The 18,112-nt window shown below is 45.3% G+C and overlaps 1 protein-coding gene and 1 long non-coding RNA gene across 8 annotated transcripts in view; one reads left to right on the forward strand and one right to left on the reverse strand.

The window, feature by feature from the left end:
* SLC25A39 (solute carrier family 25 member 39) overlaps positions 1-17,943 on the forward strand; it is a 42,938-nt gene extending 24,995 nt beyond the window's left edge. Inside the window, exons 1-13 of one of the 7 annotated variants that reach the window (XM_072646028.1) lie at positions 10,675-10,735; positions 12,154-12,367; positions 13,987-14,086; positions 14,173-14,232; positions 14,420-14,464; positions 14,944-15,053; positions 15,290-15,357; positions 15,599-15,723; positions 15,998-16,171; positions 16,420-16,529; positions 16,884-16,965; positions 17,176-17,256; positions 17,389-17,943. In XM_072646028.1, the coding sequence (XP_072502129.1) occupies positions 14,002-14,086; positions 14,173-14,232; positions 14,420-14,464; positions 14,944-15,053; positions 15,290-15,357; positions 15,599-15,723; positions 15,998-16,171; positions 16,420-16,529; positions 16,884-16,965; positions 17,176-17,256; positions 17,389-17,507 (1,059 nt within the window). In that variant the 5' untranslated portion in view covers positions 10,675-10,735; positions 12,154-12,367; positions 13,987-14,001 and the 3' untranslated portion in view covers positions 17,508-17,943. Of the gene's footprint in view, positions 1-10,630; positions 10,736-11,660; positions 11,761-12,153; positions 12,368-12,505; positions 12,657-12,680; positions 13,044-13,986; positions 14,087-14,172; positions 14,233-14,419; positions 14,465-14,943; positions 15,054-15,289; positions 15,358-15,598; positions 15,724-15,997; positions 16,172-16,419; positions 16,530-16,883; positions 16,966-17,175; positions 17,257-17,388 lie in introns of those variants that run through there. The other 6 variants (XM_072646027.1, XM_072646030.1, XM_072646033.1 and 3 more) reach the window with 6 other exon arrangements.
* On the reverse strand, positions 11,191-11,675 carry LOC140528304 (uncharacterized). The gene is made up of 2 exons (XR_011975137.1): positions 11,589-11,675; positions 11,191-11,332 (listed from the first exon to the last, which is right to left on the reverse strand). It is a non-coding gene; the product is annotated as an uncharacterized lncRNA (long non-coding RNA).
* Positions 17,944-18,112: the final 169 nt, after the last annotated feature.

Here is an 18,112-nt window from a genome sequence, read left to right on the forward strand (position 1 = left end):
TATGGTGCCTTTAAACATAATGTAATTTTTACAATTAAAATTTTTAATCAATGAAAACCCATCTTAGTTCCTTCCAACCTCCTTTTTCCTAATTGAGAAAGAAAAACAAATTTCTATCATAAGAATGTATAGTTAAACAAAACAAATTCTCACAATGGCTACATCCAAACAAATTCATCTCAATCTGCCCTTTTGAGTCCATCACCTTTCTAACAGGAGGTAAGCAGCATATTTCATCATGAGTCCTCCAGAATCATGGTTGTTCCTCACAGTGATCAGATTTTCTAAGTCTTTTAAAGTTGGTTTTCTTTATAACATCATTGTCCTTGTATAACTTATTCTGTTCAATACAAGTCTTACTAGGTTTCTCTGAAACCATTCCCTTCATTGTTACTTATAAAAGTATTCCATCACCCTCATATACCATAACTTGTTTCACCATCCTGTACCCCTCCAGTTTCCAATTCTGTGCCACCACAAAAAGAACTCCTATAAATATTTTTGTGTATGCTTAGAGTTTGTTTTGCTTAGGACTGATACAATCTACGTCCCCCTTCCCACTTCATTCGCTTCCCTCCCTTCTTCCCTTTTCCTTGTTTCCCTGTTGAGTGAAATGTATTTCTATATTCAACTATATGTATGTGTTCTTCCCTCCTTTGACTAGTTCACAAAAGAGTGAGTTTCAAGTGTCAGCTGTTTCCTCTTCCATTTTCTTCTTATTTGTATAGACTTCTACTTGTACACATACATTCTCTTTTATAAGAGAAATTTCCCCGTTCTTTCTCTTTTTCTGACCTCCCCCCTCAACTGTATTCCTCTTCCCCTTCCCTTCCCTTTTCCACTCTTCTTTTAAGATCACCAAAACATAACACAACCACCCCTGCCTAATTAGGCTCCCTCTATGATTCCTGATGAAAATAGAGTTCTGTGGAGACAAATCCAGCATTTCCCCTGTTAGAATGTAAATAGCTTATCCTTGTTTAATTCTTTGTTATTGTTTATATTTCCAATCTGGCCTCAGTTACTTACTAGCTACATGTTCCTGGGCAAGTCTTTTAACCCTGTTTGCCTCAGTTCATCTTCAAAATGGGCTGGAGAAGGAAATGGTAAACCATGGCTGTATCTTTAAGGTCAAGAAAACCCCAAATGGGGTCACAAGAGACTTGGATTCCACTAAAGTGACTAAACAACAACAATTGCTTATGTTTACCTTTTAATGTTTCTTTTGGCTCCTGTGTTTGTTTTTTAAAGTTTCCATTCAGCTCTGGTCTTTTCATAGGGAATGCTTAGAGGTCCTCTATTTTACTAAAAATACATTTTTCCTTTTGGGATTATTACACTCAGTTTTTCTGGGTAAAGCATTCTTGGCTGTAAGCCTACATCTTTTGCCTTCTGGAATATCATATTCTAAGCTCTCTGATTCTTTATTGTAGTGGCTGCTAAATAATATATGATTCTGACTGTGACTCTTAGGTACTTGAATTCTTTCTTTCTGGTTACTTGCAGTATTTTTTTTCTTTGACCTGGAAGCTCTAGATTTTGGCTATAATGTTCCTGTGAGTTTTCATTTGGGAGTTTCTTTCAGAAGATGAAGTCTTTCTATTTTTACTTTTACCTCAAATAAAGAGGTCTGGGTAGCTTTCTTTTTATGATTTCTTGAAATACAATTTTTAGGCTTCTTTTTGGTCATGCCTTTGAGATAGTCCTATGAATCTTAAATTATCTAGCCTCTGTTTTCTAAGTCAGTTGTTTTTGCTATAAGATACTTTGCATTTTTGTTTTTTTTTATTCTTTTGACTTTGTTTTAATATTTTCTGTCATCTTATGTAGTCATTATTTCTGTTTGATCCATTCTAATTTTCAGCAAGTTTATTGCTTGGGTAAGGTTTTATGCCACTTGTCCCAAGCTGTTAATTCCTGTTCTAGTTTTATCTTCTTTAACTCTAATTTCCTTTCTATTGTTTCCATTTATAAAATTTTTTTTTAAGATTTGCTTCATCTAAACCAGAAATTTTAGTTGAATTGGTGCCTGAGTTGTGTTTTTCTTTAGGGTTTTACTTGTAGATGTTTTGGAGTCATTCCATCTTGGTTTTTGCCTTGAATATTCTTGTCACTATAATAGTTTTTATAGTGGAATTTTTCCCCCTCATTCTTCTATCCTGCTTACTGACTTTGGACTTTATAGTATAAAGTCTGAAACAGACTTTATACACTTTTGCAGGGAACATCTGGGCTGAGCTTGTGTCATTTAGGTTCCTACTGATGCTTTCTTAAGGTATTGCTTGTTACGTTACCATAGGCTTTCCAAGGAAACTTAGCCTGGAAACCTGCATGCTTTTAGTACTCCAAAAATAGATTGATCCAGGGCAAAGTCTTATTACTGCCCTCCTCATCTGAACTCTGCAATTTCCTGACCTGGATTTGGGTTTAAGTGACATCTGTGGACTTGCCCATGGTTGAAGTTCCATTAGACTACTTCTGGACTCAACCACTATCTGGATATGTCTGCTGGTTCAGAGTGACAGAACTGCAGGTTCCCTTTTGGTTTAGATTCTTGTCCTGGTTATTGCACTGCAGGCTTCAGATTGGGCTGAGAGCTGGAGTTGAGACCTCACTCTACTGCTGAAGTCTGAACTTGCTCGTTGCTCTGCATACAACCTCAGTCCTTTCTCTCATCTTTGAATGCCTCTCATAGGCACAAGTTTCCTCTTCAATCGGTGATCTAGAAATGGGCAGTGCTAGCTGAGTTTCTGGTTGGTACCTGTTCTTACACCCTATATAAATTTTAACTACACTGTGTCATATTTAGAACTTTTTCTTGCGCTAGTGCACAGCTTCTCCCTGCATTGGAGTGATCTACCTGTCAGGGCCTGAAAATCTCTCTGTCTGTTTCCCTGTGTCCTACTGGGCTAGAAAATGACTCACTAAAAATTTTTTTCTTGGATTTCCCAATCACACTCATTCTGATGGGCTTTCTAGATTTGTTTGGAAGAGCTGTGGGATAGAGCTTGGTTGTCCTTTTCCCTGCTTGATTTCCATCTTGGCTCCACCTGAGTATAATGCAATTTACCTTCTTATCTCTTTCAATTATGTTTTTTCATCTTTCATTTCATAGCCTTATCTGAAGTTATGATTGATACCCTTGTCTTTTAGTTTGCCTGGAGCATATTATTAGATTTGCTCCAGCTCCTCATTTTAACTCGATGTGAATCTTTGGGTTACAAGTATGTTTCTTGTAATGGTGTGTAAATAGCACACTATTAGATCCTGTTTTCTAATACATTCTGGTCTCTCTAATATTTTTTGGGTACATTCATATCATTCATGTGTATGATTATCTTTGTTAATTTTGTATATGTCTACATCCTTTTCCTGTTGTACTTTTCCCTCTCTTTGCTCTCACTCAACTTTTTACAAAGTGTTAAGAGGGACAGAGATTGCCAGGTACTTGTGATCTATGCATTAAATGGTCTGTTCTGTTCTCTTAAGACTTTTCTCTTCCCCTTTCCCTGCCTCTGATCCCATGTTTTTACTTTCTTCCCTTCCTTTTAATTTCTCCTTTATGTTCATCTCCCTGACATTTAAGTTTGCTTTACTTATGACTGTTTGCTTACCTGTTCTGCCCTCCCTCTTAATTCTCTCTCTTCCCCTTCTCATGTCCTTGTTCCCTCCTATTTTCCCTTTGAATGTAATTTATTTCTATATCATTATCAATCTATGAATATGTACATATATCTGTGTATATATATATATACATATAGATATACATATGTACATATAAAAAATAGCTATATCCATCTACACAAATGTTGTTCATTCTTCATTCTCGAAGGGGACCAATGACACTAGCAGGGTAATTTCTTGACTTGCACACAAATACACACACACATTGTTGTAGTTATTGTTGTTTACTGTTGTCAGCAATTTCCAACTTTTTGTGACTCCTTTTGGGGTTTTCTTGACAAAGACACAGGAGTGGTTTGCCATTTCCGTCTCTAACTCATTTTACAGGTGAGGAAATGGAGCAAACAGAGTAAAGGGACTTGTCCAGGATCACACAGCTAGGGAGTATCTGAAGCTGGATTTGAGTTAGGTCTTCCTAACTTCAGTCCCATCACTCTATCCACTGAGCTACCTAGCTTCAAAGATACCTTAACATATACATATGCATATGCATATGCATATACATATACACATACACAGAAAGGAGGGTATAAAGGGAAATAGGTATTCCATGAATCTCACTCTCATCTGAATTGAATAAAAGAAGATTGAACAGTTACAGACTTTCTCTGAGTGTGTGTATGTATTATATATACATATATTTTTATACACATATATGCATGTGTGTAGGTATGTATATATATACATATACACACAGGCACACATACATATCATGGAAATGTGATAGAAACAATGAATATGAGCTTAGAAAAACTTCAGAAAATAATGAAGGATAGAAGGGCCAAATATACTATGTTCCATGGGGTCATGAAGAATTAGACACTACTGAGCAATACTACATATGTGTACATATATGTACACACAGAGTCTATGTAATTATGTTCAATTTTCCTTTATCTGATTCAGATGAGAATGAGGTTCATGGCATACCTGTTTCCCTTTATGCCTTTCTCTATGATTAAGCACTCTTCATATTATGTACTGTTTTGTGACCCTGGGCAAGTCATTTAACCCTGTTTGCCCCAGTTATCTCATCTGTAAAATGAGTTGGAGAAGGAAATGGCAAACAACTCTACTATTTATGCCATGAAAACCCCAAATGAGGTCACAAAGAGTCAGACACAATTGAAATGACTGAACAACAATTATGTAATAGTGATTTTCCTCCCTTTTTTCTTTCTTTCCCCCCCCAATATAGGCTCCTGTTTCATACTTTTGGTCTTCTCCTGAGGTTATCAAAATGGGGATGGAGATAGGGGTATGGGGGGGACGGAACCCACTCACAGGCTCTCTTTCATATTTGCCTTAATGAACTTTAAAAATATTAGGGTTCTGAGAAGTCATTTGTTAATAATCCCTCCATTAGCCTGTAAACAATTTATCCCAACATATGAACAATTCCATGTGCCTTTATTTGTCTGTCTTGGCTCCTGCATTTCCACTTCAAAATACTCAGTTCCAAGAATCAGGAATATTCTCTTACCACCAACAACACCTTTCCCCCCCTTTCAGATTATACTTAGCTTTGCTAGATAGGTCATGATTAGTTGAAAGCCTTTATCTTTTACTTTTTGAAATATCTGATTAAAAAGTTTTCTCTCCTATATGTTGGCAGCTTCTAAAAAACTTGTTTGATCTTTACTGTGATTTTTTGGTATATTAGCTTATTTCTTTTGGGCTGTTTATAGTATTTTTCTTCTGACCTGGAACTTCTGGATTTGGGTTTTGCTGTTCCCTTGGAGTTTTCATTTTGGAATTTCTTTCAGGAGATGACCAATGAATTCTTTCTATTTTCATACTGCCCTTTCATTCTAACAGTTCTGGGCAGTTTTCATGGGTAATTTCTTAAAATATGGTATCCATGTTTTTTTGTTTTCTAATATAGTCAGATAATTCTTAGTTTATCTATCCTTAACCTCTTTTCCAGGTTATTTGTTTTTTTTATATTATAGTTCTTATTCTTTCATCCATTTTTTTTTCAACCTTTGGATAATGTTTTAATAGTTCTTGTTGTCTCACTGAGTTTTTAATTTCTGTTTGATTTATTGTAATTTTCAGGGCTAACATTCAGTTCTAGGTTAAGGTTTCAGTTCACAACAATCTGTGAGGAGTAGTAATTGCCCACCCCAAACCCCCCGCAGGACCCAACTGGTCAGTTCCAGTTGGGCAATGCTGCTATTTCTTCCCTCCTCCTCTTCCTCCTCCTCCTCCTCTCCCTCTGTCCATGTGGGGAGTAGTACAAGGGTATATGTGGGTGTTCTGTCCAAAGGAACATAAATTTTGATCGCTTATAATTCCCAAGATATTTTGGGATTTGGGGGCTAGATTTTTTTCTTCCTTATATATTTATTCTATCATTATATTTTTATTTTCCTGAAAAACTGAAACAATTAACCCTTTTGTCTCATGTAGTTTTCATTTATAATTTCTTGAAATATAGCTCTGATAAACCAGACTTGATAAAGTCTATTGAAATTCAAATGGAGCTATTTGCTTATGCCTTTAAACCCAAATCACTCTGGCTCTCACTGATAGGTCAATAATAGGTTCCAGCCCAAATCTCACTTGCTCATTGTTTGGATTTTGAGTGTAAATAACAATGATTTCTAGCCAGAAGTCAGAGGGTCTTCCCTTCCCTGAAGGATTCCTTTGGGAAGTCAAACTAGGCTATCTTTTCCCTCAATTTTCACCTAACCTTCAATCACCGAATGGGTGTTGCCTCAGACAAACTGAGACCTGGCAAAGAACTTTACTGCATTGAGGGAGTCATCCTTACCACTGGACTCTTATTACTCTAGAGGAGAGAGTGAGGCTGATGACTGCGCAGCCCAGCTTCACTAAAATCTAATTCACTTCCAAGTCAGGACATCGCCCTCCTGATGTCATTGGTTATCTATGAGAATAAGAACAACAAGGTTTCAGTTCTAAAGTCTCAGTTCTCCTTGTCATTATTTCTTGCCTAACTTCTATTTTATATCTCTCATTTCCTTTCTTCCAGGTACTCTTGGAATCCCTATGGCCAGGACATTTTTTTGTCTGAGGCTTTACTTGAACTTCTAATGGGGTCTTCCTCTGCAGAGTTTACCCCATAGGCAGCTCTCAGGCTTCCTCATAATATCAATGCTTTCCTTGTTTTACTCGTCTCAACACCTTCAGTGTCTCGGTTGGGGATCCTGTGTTGTGTCAAGCCCCACTCCAGTACTCCTGAATGGCTGGGGCAGGCCTTCCTGATCCCCTGTGTTGTGACTGAAGCTATGACCCTTCTTCAAGGGATTCTGGGGCTAATACCATGTTAAGCTCTGCCTAGAGTTTTCCTCTTGCCATAGAGTTTGTTGACCTGAAAACTTGTTGAAGAAAAGGCAACATGGCTAAATGCATACATTTTATGATTTAATTAATTAATTGATCAATTCCCCATAAAGAAAACAGTTACATAATGCATTATGGAGCCAGAAATGTTCTGGCTACCCAGTGCAGAAATCCTCTGGCTTATATACATTTTGCCATGAGGAGGAAACTCTCTTAACTAAGCAAATCATAAATTCAGTAAGACAAGACAATTAACAAAGCAATGTCAATCAAATGTTGGGATTCCAAGCTGGGTAAACATATGTCTCGGTGACAAGGAAGGAAGGAAATCCCACCACTAGCAAGTGGCAGGCTTCCTGCCCCAAACAGATAACTGATGCAGGAAAGGGCAAACAATGTTCAATAGAAACCCAGGATGCCTATTTTTTCCTTATCATTAATATGCCATAACATAGTATGTGTCTATAGATAATAAGATACAAAGGAAAGTCCAATTATTCAAGATATGTCATAGGTTAAAGGTCTCCAAGGAATGCAGAGTCAGCTTTGGCTGGCTTTTGCTGACATAGGAAGAGGCATTCTCTGAGTTTACTTCAGAGAGAACAAAGAGATTATTCCAAAATTTTATATTAAACATTATCAAGTTCTAGGGTCTCCTTCTTCATTAGGCTCTCCCCAGCACCTTTGATATTCCCACCCCACCCATACTGGGCATCAATTACAGGGCAGCTAGCCCAGGACTGGTCTTTGCCCTTCTCCTGCTACCGGGCTGGGGTCATCCACCCCCTCCCCCCAATGCTGGACATCATTGGACTCCTGGCCTGTGACTTTATCAGGAACTCCTTTCAAATTGCCCTGAAATTGTTTTGTGCCATGCTTTCCATATAACCAGGCTTGTCTACATTTCTGCAGAATTCCATTGGTCTTGCTATGTATGCTTCCCTACCTAGGTGAAGTTTATTTTCCTTATTTTTTTTTTAATTGGTGCGTTTTAAAAGTTTTACTGAGGTGTTTTGTGCAGGACCTGGGCTCCTCTATGTCTCAGTATGCCACCATCTTCTTATCTAATATTTGTTTCTATGGTTTGCTCTTTGACACATAAATATTCTAGGATTAAATTATTCATTCTCCTTTTAAGTTCAAATCCCTTCTTCAAAGGCCCTATATTATCTATAATTTTTATTATTTTGTGGTCTGCAAAGGATATGTTTAATTTCTACTATTGTAATAAGGTTTTTTTGCACAAGTACACAGTTTTTACAAAATTGCCATGCACAGCTGAGAAACATGTGTATTCCATTCTATTCCCATTCACTAATTGCCAGAGATTTATCATATCTAACTTTTCTCAAAATCTATTCATATCCTTAATGTCTTTCTTATTTAACTTTTTTTCCAGCTTATAGTCCCACAGTATTCAGAGAGCTGGCTAGTGTCAGGTCCCTTTGGTGAAGGTCATACTGGTTTCCCTGGAATGACTGAAGTCTCTAATTCCATCAGCTTCTTCCTTCTGCCTGAGTTGCAGACAGTTTTTCCAAAGTCACACACACACACACACACACACACACACACACACACACACACACACACACTGTATTTGACCTTCGTTCTTGGAGAGGATCATGACATCAAGATAATGATATGACTTGCAGTTGACTTTGATTTGAGGGAGGGAGGGCTGAGCAAGATCACCAAGGTCACTTTCTTCTCCTGAGCCATCTGGGTCCAGTGGCCTGATATTCATCAGCACAACTAGAAATGGTCCAGGGATGCAATGTGAACCCCTGGTCCTTTCAGGCTAAGGTCTTAGCACATTCTCACTGAATGAGATACACCCATTCAATGAACAGGCTTCCTTAAGTTACTCAAGGGATGGCCCCTTTAATCAAAAAAATAATAAAATCAGTCTGGGAGGGGAAGGGTTCCTGAGTATAAGAGAAACAATTACTATTTAATTACTATGCCATCTTAACTGGAAATCTCCATGTATTCTTCCCATTCTCACCTTTTCCCACATTTGCTAGGTATCAGTTTATGTTTCAGATTTAATTTAGAACACAGGCTGTTGACCTGAGGTATTTGGGTTTTTTCTTCAATTTTTATAACTGTATTTCAACAGTGTCTAAGGAGGGGTCCATGGGACTCATCAGACTGCCTTCAAAAAAGGTTAAGAAGCCCTGATTTTGAGGGTCTTGTCAAGTTGTCTTTATAATTTCTCTACAACTTCCTCCTCAGCATAAGCTAGTTATTTTCATGATGGTCTTTTTGCAAATATATATATCAATAGTATAGTAATATGTGATAACCAAATAGCCCCTGAAATAATGTTCCTAATTGCCTCTGGGTGTAGGAGAAAACCTACTTTAGTAAACTCTTTTTCTTTGACACTTCTTTCTTCTGGTTTTACTTCTAGCAAGAATATCAAGACCGATATGATTCAGCTATTCCAGTCAGTCAGTCAGTCAGTCAGTCAAGCAGCATTTATTAAGCACCTAGGTAGCATTTATGAGCACTGTTCTAATCATTGGGATACAAAGAAATCTCCTAAGGAGCTCACAGTCTAATGGGGAGAGACAATATACAAACCACTATGAATAAACAAGATATATACAGGATAAATTGGGGGTAGTAGTCTCAGAGAAAAGGCACTAAGATTAAGACTTCTTATATTTATCTTGGCTCCTGCATTTCCATTTCAAAATATTTACTTCTCTACTACATTCAAAATTCATTCCCAACTCCCACCCTCCCACACTTAGCTTCTTGAAGAAGGTAGGCCTTTAGCTGAGACCTGAAGAAAGACAGAGAAACTAGAAGACAGAGATGAGAAGGGAGAACATTCTAGACATGGGGGACAGACAGTGAAAATGTATGTACATATATCTACGCAAATGGGTCTATATTTGTATAATATATGATAATTCATTGCATATTAATATATCAGGTATAATATATAATCATCACCATGTGGTCAGCCTTCCAGTAATAATAATTGCTAACATTTATCTAGAGCTTATTATGTGCTAAGCAATTTAAAATTGTCATCCCATTTGATCCTCACAACAAGCCTGGGAGGTAGGTGCTATTATTGTCTTCATTTCACAGATGAAGACACTGAGGCAAACAGAGGTTGTGACTTGCCTGGACTCACACAGCTAATAAAGTGTGTCTGAATTTGAACATAGGTCTTCTTGACTCCAGGCACAGTGGACCTCTCCATCTCTTTTGGTCCTTGGAAAACAGACCGGGCTGTAACTGGGGCCACACTGAAAACATTCTCTTTGTGGTGAACTCCATGCCGAGAGAAGGCATTGGAGGAGGGTTTCTCAAAGGCTTATATATTAGTTACTTATCAAAGCTGTCATTATTACTCGCCTTAAAGTACATCAAGCCAAGCCCAGACCAACGCAGATTTCCCCCAGGAAGAGGGATAGAGACTGGTGGGGTAAGAGTGGAGAGAAGCTGCCTTTGGCCCCTCCAAGTCCACATGCTTTCTTGGCAGCCAGCCCATAGGAGGCTGGGTTTAGCTTTCAAGTGGACTCAGAGGGCAACCCCTGTCTATCAGGTGTGACGTCACAATGCCAAACCACTACCCTTCCTCCCTTAAAGTCACAGAAGTCAGCCTGAGGTTGATTGGGGGGGGTGGGGGGTGTTGATTTGTTTCCCCTGAACGATAAATGGGTCTTGGCTCTGGAGCATCATGGGGCAGGGAAGCACTAAGACCAGGGATTTGAATTTAGAGGTAAGGAAACTGACTGAATGGGCAGGGGAAAACCTAAAGGGAGGAGGACCTCAGCTCCTTCAGCCCCAGAGTACTTCAGAACACTTAACCTGAACCTAAGCAAGCTTAAATGTGCTCGTCTCTTAAGTGGAGATAACATATCCTCTGCATCCAAGGGTGGCTGTAAGAATCAAAAGAGCTAATGTCTACAAAGGGCTACAGATGTTATCTATTATTACTCAACAAGAATTTATTTTAAAAGTGCACGACCCCGCTTGGTGTGTGTATGAGCTGGTTTTCTCCCAAGACTTTTATTTTTTGTCTGTGGTATTCCCAGCCTCTTTGCAAGTTGGGTGTAAAGGGCAACCCCGAACTTGGGGTCAGAAAGACCTTATTTCAAATCTTGCCTCAGCTGAGCTACGAGCCTCAGTTTCTCCTCAGTAAGATGACTGTTGTAGGGATCAGATAACAAAATGTTTTGCAATTCAAAAAGGTTTTAGATTTTATTATTATAAGAAAATATAAAATATAAAAGGTTCGCTCATCAGCAGTATGACCTTGGGCAAACTGTCTCTTCCCAGTCCTGTCACTGGAGCGGTCTGCCATTTCTTTCTCCTCCTTGTAGGATGGGAAGCAAACAGGGCTGAGTGACTTGCCCAGGGTCACACATCTAAGTGTCCGCGGCCAGATCTGAATTCAGGACGGCACCACCCAGCTGCCCTTCCCCTTCCTAACAGGGGTTTTTGTTTCTAGCCCAGATTTGCGATTTCGCCGGTCTAAGGAGCCGGACTCCCAGGAGGACGCAGTCTCCCCTGGTGCAGATCGGGCCCCTCCTGGGCTAGTCAGTCCTAGAGAGCAGCCTGGCGAAACATACCCAGACGGGGTCCGAGTCTCCGTCAGGGGCAGAACTTGAACCCCGGCCTTCCTGACCCCGACAAAGGGCTGTTCGGCCCCCGAGTCCTCAGAGGCCATGTACGGCGGGTTTCCCATCCGGCCCCGGTCACCGCCCAGTCTTTCCCAAGGACCGAAAGAGCAGATACGGAGAGGTCCGCGGCCTGGGGTCACTAAACTGCCCCACAACACTGAGGGCCTGAAACGTGCCCTGAGGAGAAGGTCCCCCACACCTCCCCCAGTCCAGTGCTGGAGGTCAAGGGGAGAGGCGAGGCCCCGGAATCTATCGGAGAGGGAGAGGAGAGGAGAGGGCGGAGGGGAGAGGAGGGGAGGAGGGGAGCCAGGAGAGGAGGAGGAGTGGGGGGAAGAGAATCCTCCCCTCCCCTCCCCTCCCCTCCCTTCCTCCGCCCCTCCCCCTCCCTCTCCTCTCCCCTCCCCCCTCCCCTCCCCTCCTCCGCCCCCCCCTCCTCTCCCCTCCCCTCCCCCTCCCCCTCCTCTCCCCTCCTCTCCCCTCCACCTTCTCCTCTCCTCTTCCTCCCCCTTCCCAGGACTTCCTGTGACCTTGAGGAAGGGGCAGTTCCAGGCTCCACGGTTACGCCCCGCCCATCCCCGGCGTGGGGAGGAGCAGGAACCCGGGCTCCTCTTTCTAAAGCGGAGGGCGCCTGGCGATGGGCCCGAGGCCGGGGAGGGCCGGGATGGCCTCCGGAGGACCCTCGCCGCCCCCGGGACCCGGCGCTTCCCCACCGGCCACCCACGCGTGAAGTGAGGAGCGCGTGCGCCCCGAAGGCCGCCCGGGGGCTGGGGGCGGGGCCGCCGCCTCTGAGTTAGCGGCGGTTCGGCCGGAGCCACGCGGGAGGGGGGGAGGTGCAGGGGGCGAGGGGCGGGGCCGCGGAGGGGGCGGGAGCGCAGCGGTCGGGAGCCGGGGGCGGGGAGCGAGAGCGGGCGGACGGGGGGCGTCCAGAGCCGCGGGCCCCCCTCCCAGAGCGGCAATGAGCTCGCCCGGCGGAGGCGGCGGCGCGAGGACGCGGAGCCCCCGTGGGGCCTGGGGCAGGTGGGGGCGGAGGGGGCCGGGGAGGCGGGAGGGGGAGCCGAGAGGGGGCCGGGGACCGGGCAGGGTCGGGGAGAGGCTTCCCTGGACCTCGCCCTGGCCTGGCTGCCCCCCGCCGCCCGCGCGGGCCGGGGGCGCCTCAGTTTCCTCCTCTATACTGGGAGGCTAACCGTTGTAGGCTCTAGGTCACTGTATGCGCGGTGAGTGGGGGTGAGAGGGGGGAGGAGAGGGCGGAGCGGGGGGCCCTCTGTGTGCCCTAGGGCCTCCCCCGACCAGGGGACCAGGAGCAGGTTCTTACCTCCCATCCTTTCCGCCCCTTCGCCGCCCCCCCATGTCATCTGTCTTCTGTCCTGGGGGTTCAACACGTGGCCAGGGCTGCCCCCTTTCTGGGTGTGTATTTCCCAAACTGTTTCCTGGGGTGGTGTGAGATGAGTCCTGCCCCCCAAGCCCCCATTTCTGCTGTCCTGAAGCCGGATCGATCCTGGTCTGCCCTGTGAGGACCCCTCCCAAGGGGGCCGGACCGCTCCCGACCGAGCCCAGGGCGACAAGGCAGTGACCATGCGGGGCTTGGGTGTCTGTCCACGTGGGTACCTTGGGAGGGAGTGTTTACTTCTTACTGCCAGGGGCGGCCAGGGGCCCAAGTGTGGCCTCAGACACCTTAGTGTGGGTGTGATCCTGGGCGAGTCATTGAGCTCTGCCTCAGTTTCCTCAACTGTAAAATGAGGATGATAATAGTACCCACCTCATACTTGGCGTTTTTGGGAGGGGGAGGTAATATTTGTACAGTGCCTAGCATTGTGCCTGGCACGTAGTAGGAGTTTAATAAATGCTTAGTCCCTTTCTTAGTCAACTATGACTTTGGGCAAGTTATTTAATATCTCTGGGCCTCAGTCTGCGTTCTGTAGAATGAAGGTGTTGGACTACATGATCTCTGAAGTCCCAGTTCTTAATCTACGATCTTTTCTTTTTCTGGACCTCTCCCCACCTTTTGCCCCAATTCCAGAAGTGTGACACTGGGTATGGAGCAGGGGAGAGGATAGAATAGGTCCATGGCAGGAGGTTATGGCCAGTTCTATCAAAATGCAAATATTGAGCATTTTTTCATTCATACTTCTTTAACCCTGTATCTCATTTGTACCTCCCACCCCTCTGACTGACTTCTGCGTATGTGGGGGAGGAGGGGAAATGTCTGGTAGACCTAGGAAGGTGTAGGGTTGTAGGTGAGACTCTTGGGCCTGGCAGGTGAAAGCAGCAGGTGCTAACTAGGGTGCAAGTCACCCCCAACCCTATGGACTCTTTGTGATACCCTAATGTTTTCAATGATCTTTTACAGGCAAGAGACAGTGTAATGGCAGAGAAGGCACCTGGGGGCATTAGCCCCCTGCAGCAGATGGTGGCATCAGGCACAGGGGCCCTTGTTACCTCCATTTTTAGTAAGGAAGTTTGGGGAGAACTGGAGTTTGGGGTTGTGGGATTGGGGTCAAGTTCAGTGTCTTCAAAGTTGTCCCTGTTCTCTCAGTGACCCCGCTGGATGTGGTAAAGGTCCGACTACAGTCCCAGCGTCCTTCTCCCACCAATGGTGAGTGCCTACTTGGACTGGGGTGGGGGGAGGATGGCCTAGGAGAATCTGTTCTTCCAAGTGCCTTTCCCCCCATCCTAGTTCTGAGTAGGGGTGGAGTAGAGGGAAACTAGTGGGTGTGGGAATCATAGGGACTGGTGATAGCATTGGAAGAAGTTGCCCAATGGTGGTGGGTTTTACATTCTAGGGCTGGCACAGTCCCAGGGATCCTGGAGCATCCCCTATACTAAATGTAAGTACATTTTGGTTTTTCCATAAGTGGTTGTCCAATCAGCAAACTAGGTCTAGGATTGGGGCCAGTGGACGTTGGAGGTTCTTCAGTCACTAGGAGGACCTGAGAGGCACCATAAGCATAGAGAAAGGAAAGGGGTCATCCATGGGTCTGCCTGTGACAAATGCTGTTTTTGTGACTTTGGCCAAGTCATTTCCCTGAAACCTCTTTTAGGACCACAAGTTACAGATGGTTGCCAGTCTGCAGTGGTGGAAGGAATTTCCACACCAGGAGTCCACCCACCCCACGCATGAAATCATAGTTCTAGACCAAAAGAAAAGTGTCTCATGCTCCCATCCCCAACTTCATCCCACCTCACTCAACCATCTGATTTATTTTTCTCCCCACCTCCACCCTCTGTGTCCTGGGCCCTCATGAGGAAGAGGCAGTTGTCCTACTTAATGACCCCCGATTCCTGCTGCTATTCTGTCTTCCTCCAGGGAAATGTATGCTTTACTGCAATGGCATTCTAGAGCCCCTCTATCTGTGTCAGAATGGGTCTCGATGTGCTGTCTGGTACCAACATCCTGCCTACTTCACAGGCACCATGGTGAGCCTCTGCACAACAGATCTTTGGAGTCCTTGGGGTGGTCTCTTGGGCCGGGGTGGCTGGGTAAGGATGGTTAAAGTTGGTTCCTCAGGACTAATCCCAGATGGGATCTCTGCTTGGACTCAGAAAGAGCCTCTTGCTCTCCCTTGGAGTGTCTATGTGTCTGTTTGAGGGGGCCAGAGCTCCAACCTTCCACCATTTGATAATCCCATCTTCTCCTCCTGCTTCCTGCCCAGGATGCCTTTGTGAAGATTATTCGGCACGAAGGTGCCAGGACCCTGTGGAGTGGCCTTCCCGCAACTCTGTGAGGATTTTCCCTGGCTCTTCTGCCTTGGTCCTTTCCTACTGCCTGACCCCTTTTTTTTTTTTTTTTTTGACTTCTAGGGTGGGAGTGGGAGGTTGGATTGGGTACCTCATAGAGGATGGTTGAAACCTCCCACTCACTGGCTTCCTCAGTGGGAGTCAAGGGGATGGGGCAGGACCTAGAATGAGTAGACATTATACCACCCTTCTGCCATAGCAGCTCTCCTATAACTTTCCAACAGAGTGATGACAGTGCCTGCCACCGCCATTTACTTTACCACCTATGACCAGCTTAAGGGTTTCTTATGCAGCCGAGCTATTACTTCAGACCTTTATGCACCCATGGTGGCAGGAGCTATGGCCCGATGTGAGTGTCTCTGTTCCCCAGCCCAAGACCGTGAGGGGGGGAAGGAGGAGGCCAAGTAGCACCACACCTCATAACCTTGACTCCTCATCTTCGATACTGATCCTTCCAACCCCCTAACCTCTCATTCCCCTCCCAGCCCCTTGACTGGTGGTTCTTGAGGCCCCTAGTCCCTCAGAACCTCAGCTTCCCTCATCACTGTCCAATCCCTGGGGCCACCTGCTGCTTTTCCTCTGGCCACCTGTGCCCTGACACCCTTTTCCCACCATTCTGGCAGTGGGCACCGTGACTGTGATCAGCCCCCTGGAGCTGGTGAGAACAAAACTTCAGGCCCAGCATCTGTCCTACCGTGAACTTGGGGCCTGTGTCAGGGCAGCAGTGTGCCAAGGTGGCTGGCGCTCTCTGTGGCTTGGCTGGGGTGCCACTGCATTGAGGGATGTGCCTTTTTCAGGTGCTTGGGGACCCTGGGGATTTGGGGTAAAATAGAAGGTCCAGGGGCAGAAATCTAGGCTGGGTTGGGGTACTAATGAAATGGGGAGCTGGAGCATGGGGGACTTTGTGGGACAAATGGCCCTGGGGATGGATGGGAAGGATGACAGGACTGTTGGTTTATCTATTCCATGAGCTCATCTTACCCACTCTGGGATACTTCTTGGTCTTTCCTTAACCCTTGCTGAGCCCCATTCCCACCCTCTCTAGCCCTGTACTGGTTTAACTATGAGTTAGCGAAGACGTGGCTATGCAAGATGGCATCCAAGGACCGGACTTCAGTCAGTATCAGCTTTGTGGCTGGAGCTTTCTCAGGAACAGTGAGTGGGCAGTGCCAGGGGAGGGGAACTTCCAAGATGAGGGGGGGGAGGGGAATGGATTTTGAGAGGAGCCCATCATAGGGGTTTTACACATGTAGAGATGGTGAAAAACCTTAGGCCAGAGAGATCAGGAGACTTCCCTGGGTTGCAGAACTTGTGGGGGGCAGAATCTTCCTGATTTTCTGGTTCTCAGACCAGTCCTTTTGCCTTTGAGGGGGTGGGACTGAGGCTGGAAAGATGTACCTGGGAGGGGTGGTGTGGAGTTGAGACTGGGTAAAAAGGAGGAACTTTGGGCCCTGGCCTGGTGCCAGCAGGACTGGTGGCAGGGTGTTGCTTTTCTCCTCCACCTTCTAGGTGGCCGCTGTGCTCACACTACCTTTTGACGTGGTGAAAACTCAGCGTCAGATGGAGCTGGGAAGTGTGGGAGCCTTGAGAGGTCAGTCATTAAACATTTATTAAGCACCTTTTATGTGCTAGGCACACTACTGAGTACTGGGAAAGGCCTGGGCATCCTCAGAGAGACCCAGCACAGAAGCATGGCACAGTGCTGGTGCCCAGGCCCTCCAAGCCACTGTGGCCTTTAGGTCATCTGTACTTTGGGAATTCCTGTTTAGCCTGCTGTGCTCTTCCTCCTCTCCCTTTGCAGTGACATCCCCACGTTCCCCTTCCACCTGGCTGCTGCTCCGACGAATTCAAGCTGAGTCTGGGGCCAGAGGACTCTTTGCAGGTGGGCATCAAGGGGAGTGGGGGCATCTTCAGGAGGAGGAAAGGGATGCAGGTGTGAGCAAGGGGCAGGGTTCTTGGAGCTCTCTCTATTCAGGTCCTAACCCCAGACTTTTGCCTTTGCTCTTTCCCCAAGGCTTCCTCCCACGGATCATCAAAGCAGCCCCCTCCTGTGCCATCATGATCAGCACCTATGAATTTAGCAAAAATTTTTTCCAGAGACTGAACCTGGAAAAATGCCCTCGGGGACCCTGAGGGGAGAGTGGGAGAGAGAAATGGAAGCTACCAACCTCCAAGGTCTCCTGAGGAGACCAACTGTGGCCCTCAGCAGGAAGAGGGAACTTAAGACAAACCTTTCTTATCATGGGGGCTTGTGAAGCAGAGTGTCACCCTCTGTTCTGTATGGTCGAGGGTGAGTGACATGCCCACTCCACCTTCCCTACTACCTGGCAGTACTAGGGTACCATGCAGGGAACAAAACTCCCCACTTTTTTCATATTTTCTTCCCACTTTCCTACAGACCAAATGCCCCCAGCTCTTGGTTCACCCCCTCCTTCCTCAGAAACAGAATCTGCTGTTGCCCCTTTGTTTTTTCCTCTGGACATCTGTCTCAGTCCCTGGTCCTGCTTTGTCTTAATCTCCCTCTTGTTGAATCCTTTAGATCCAAAAATGATGCTTTTCTGTTCTCTTGGCTCTGACTCTTGGTGCTTGTGGGTTGACAAGGGGCAGGAGCCCAAGCAGTGGGCAAGGAGGCTCCTGGGCCCAAACAGGCCCTCCTTAGGGGAGGGAACTTCCCTGGGTTGAGTGATGACTGACCAGCCTGGCAGACCCACCTTCTATACACAACTTTGTGTGCACAT

The sequence above is a fragment of the Notamacropus eugenii genome, chromosome 2, assembly GCF_028372415.1.
Source record: "Notamacropus eugenii isolate mMacEug1 chromosome 2, mMacEug1.pri_v2, whole genome shotgun sequence".
Classification (NCBI taxonomy): domain Eukaryota; kingdom Metazoa; phylum Chordata; class Mammalia; order Diprotodontia; family Macropodidae; genus Notamacropus; species Notamacropus eugenii.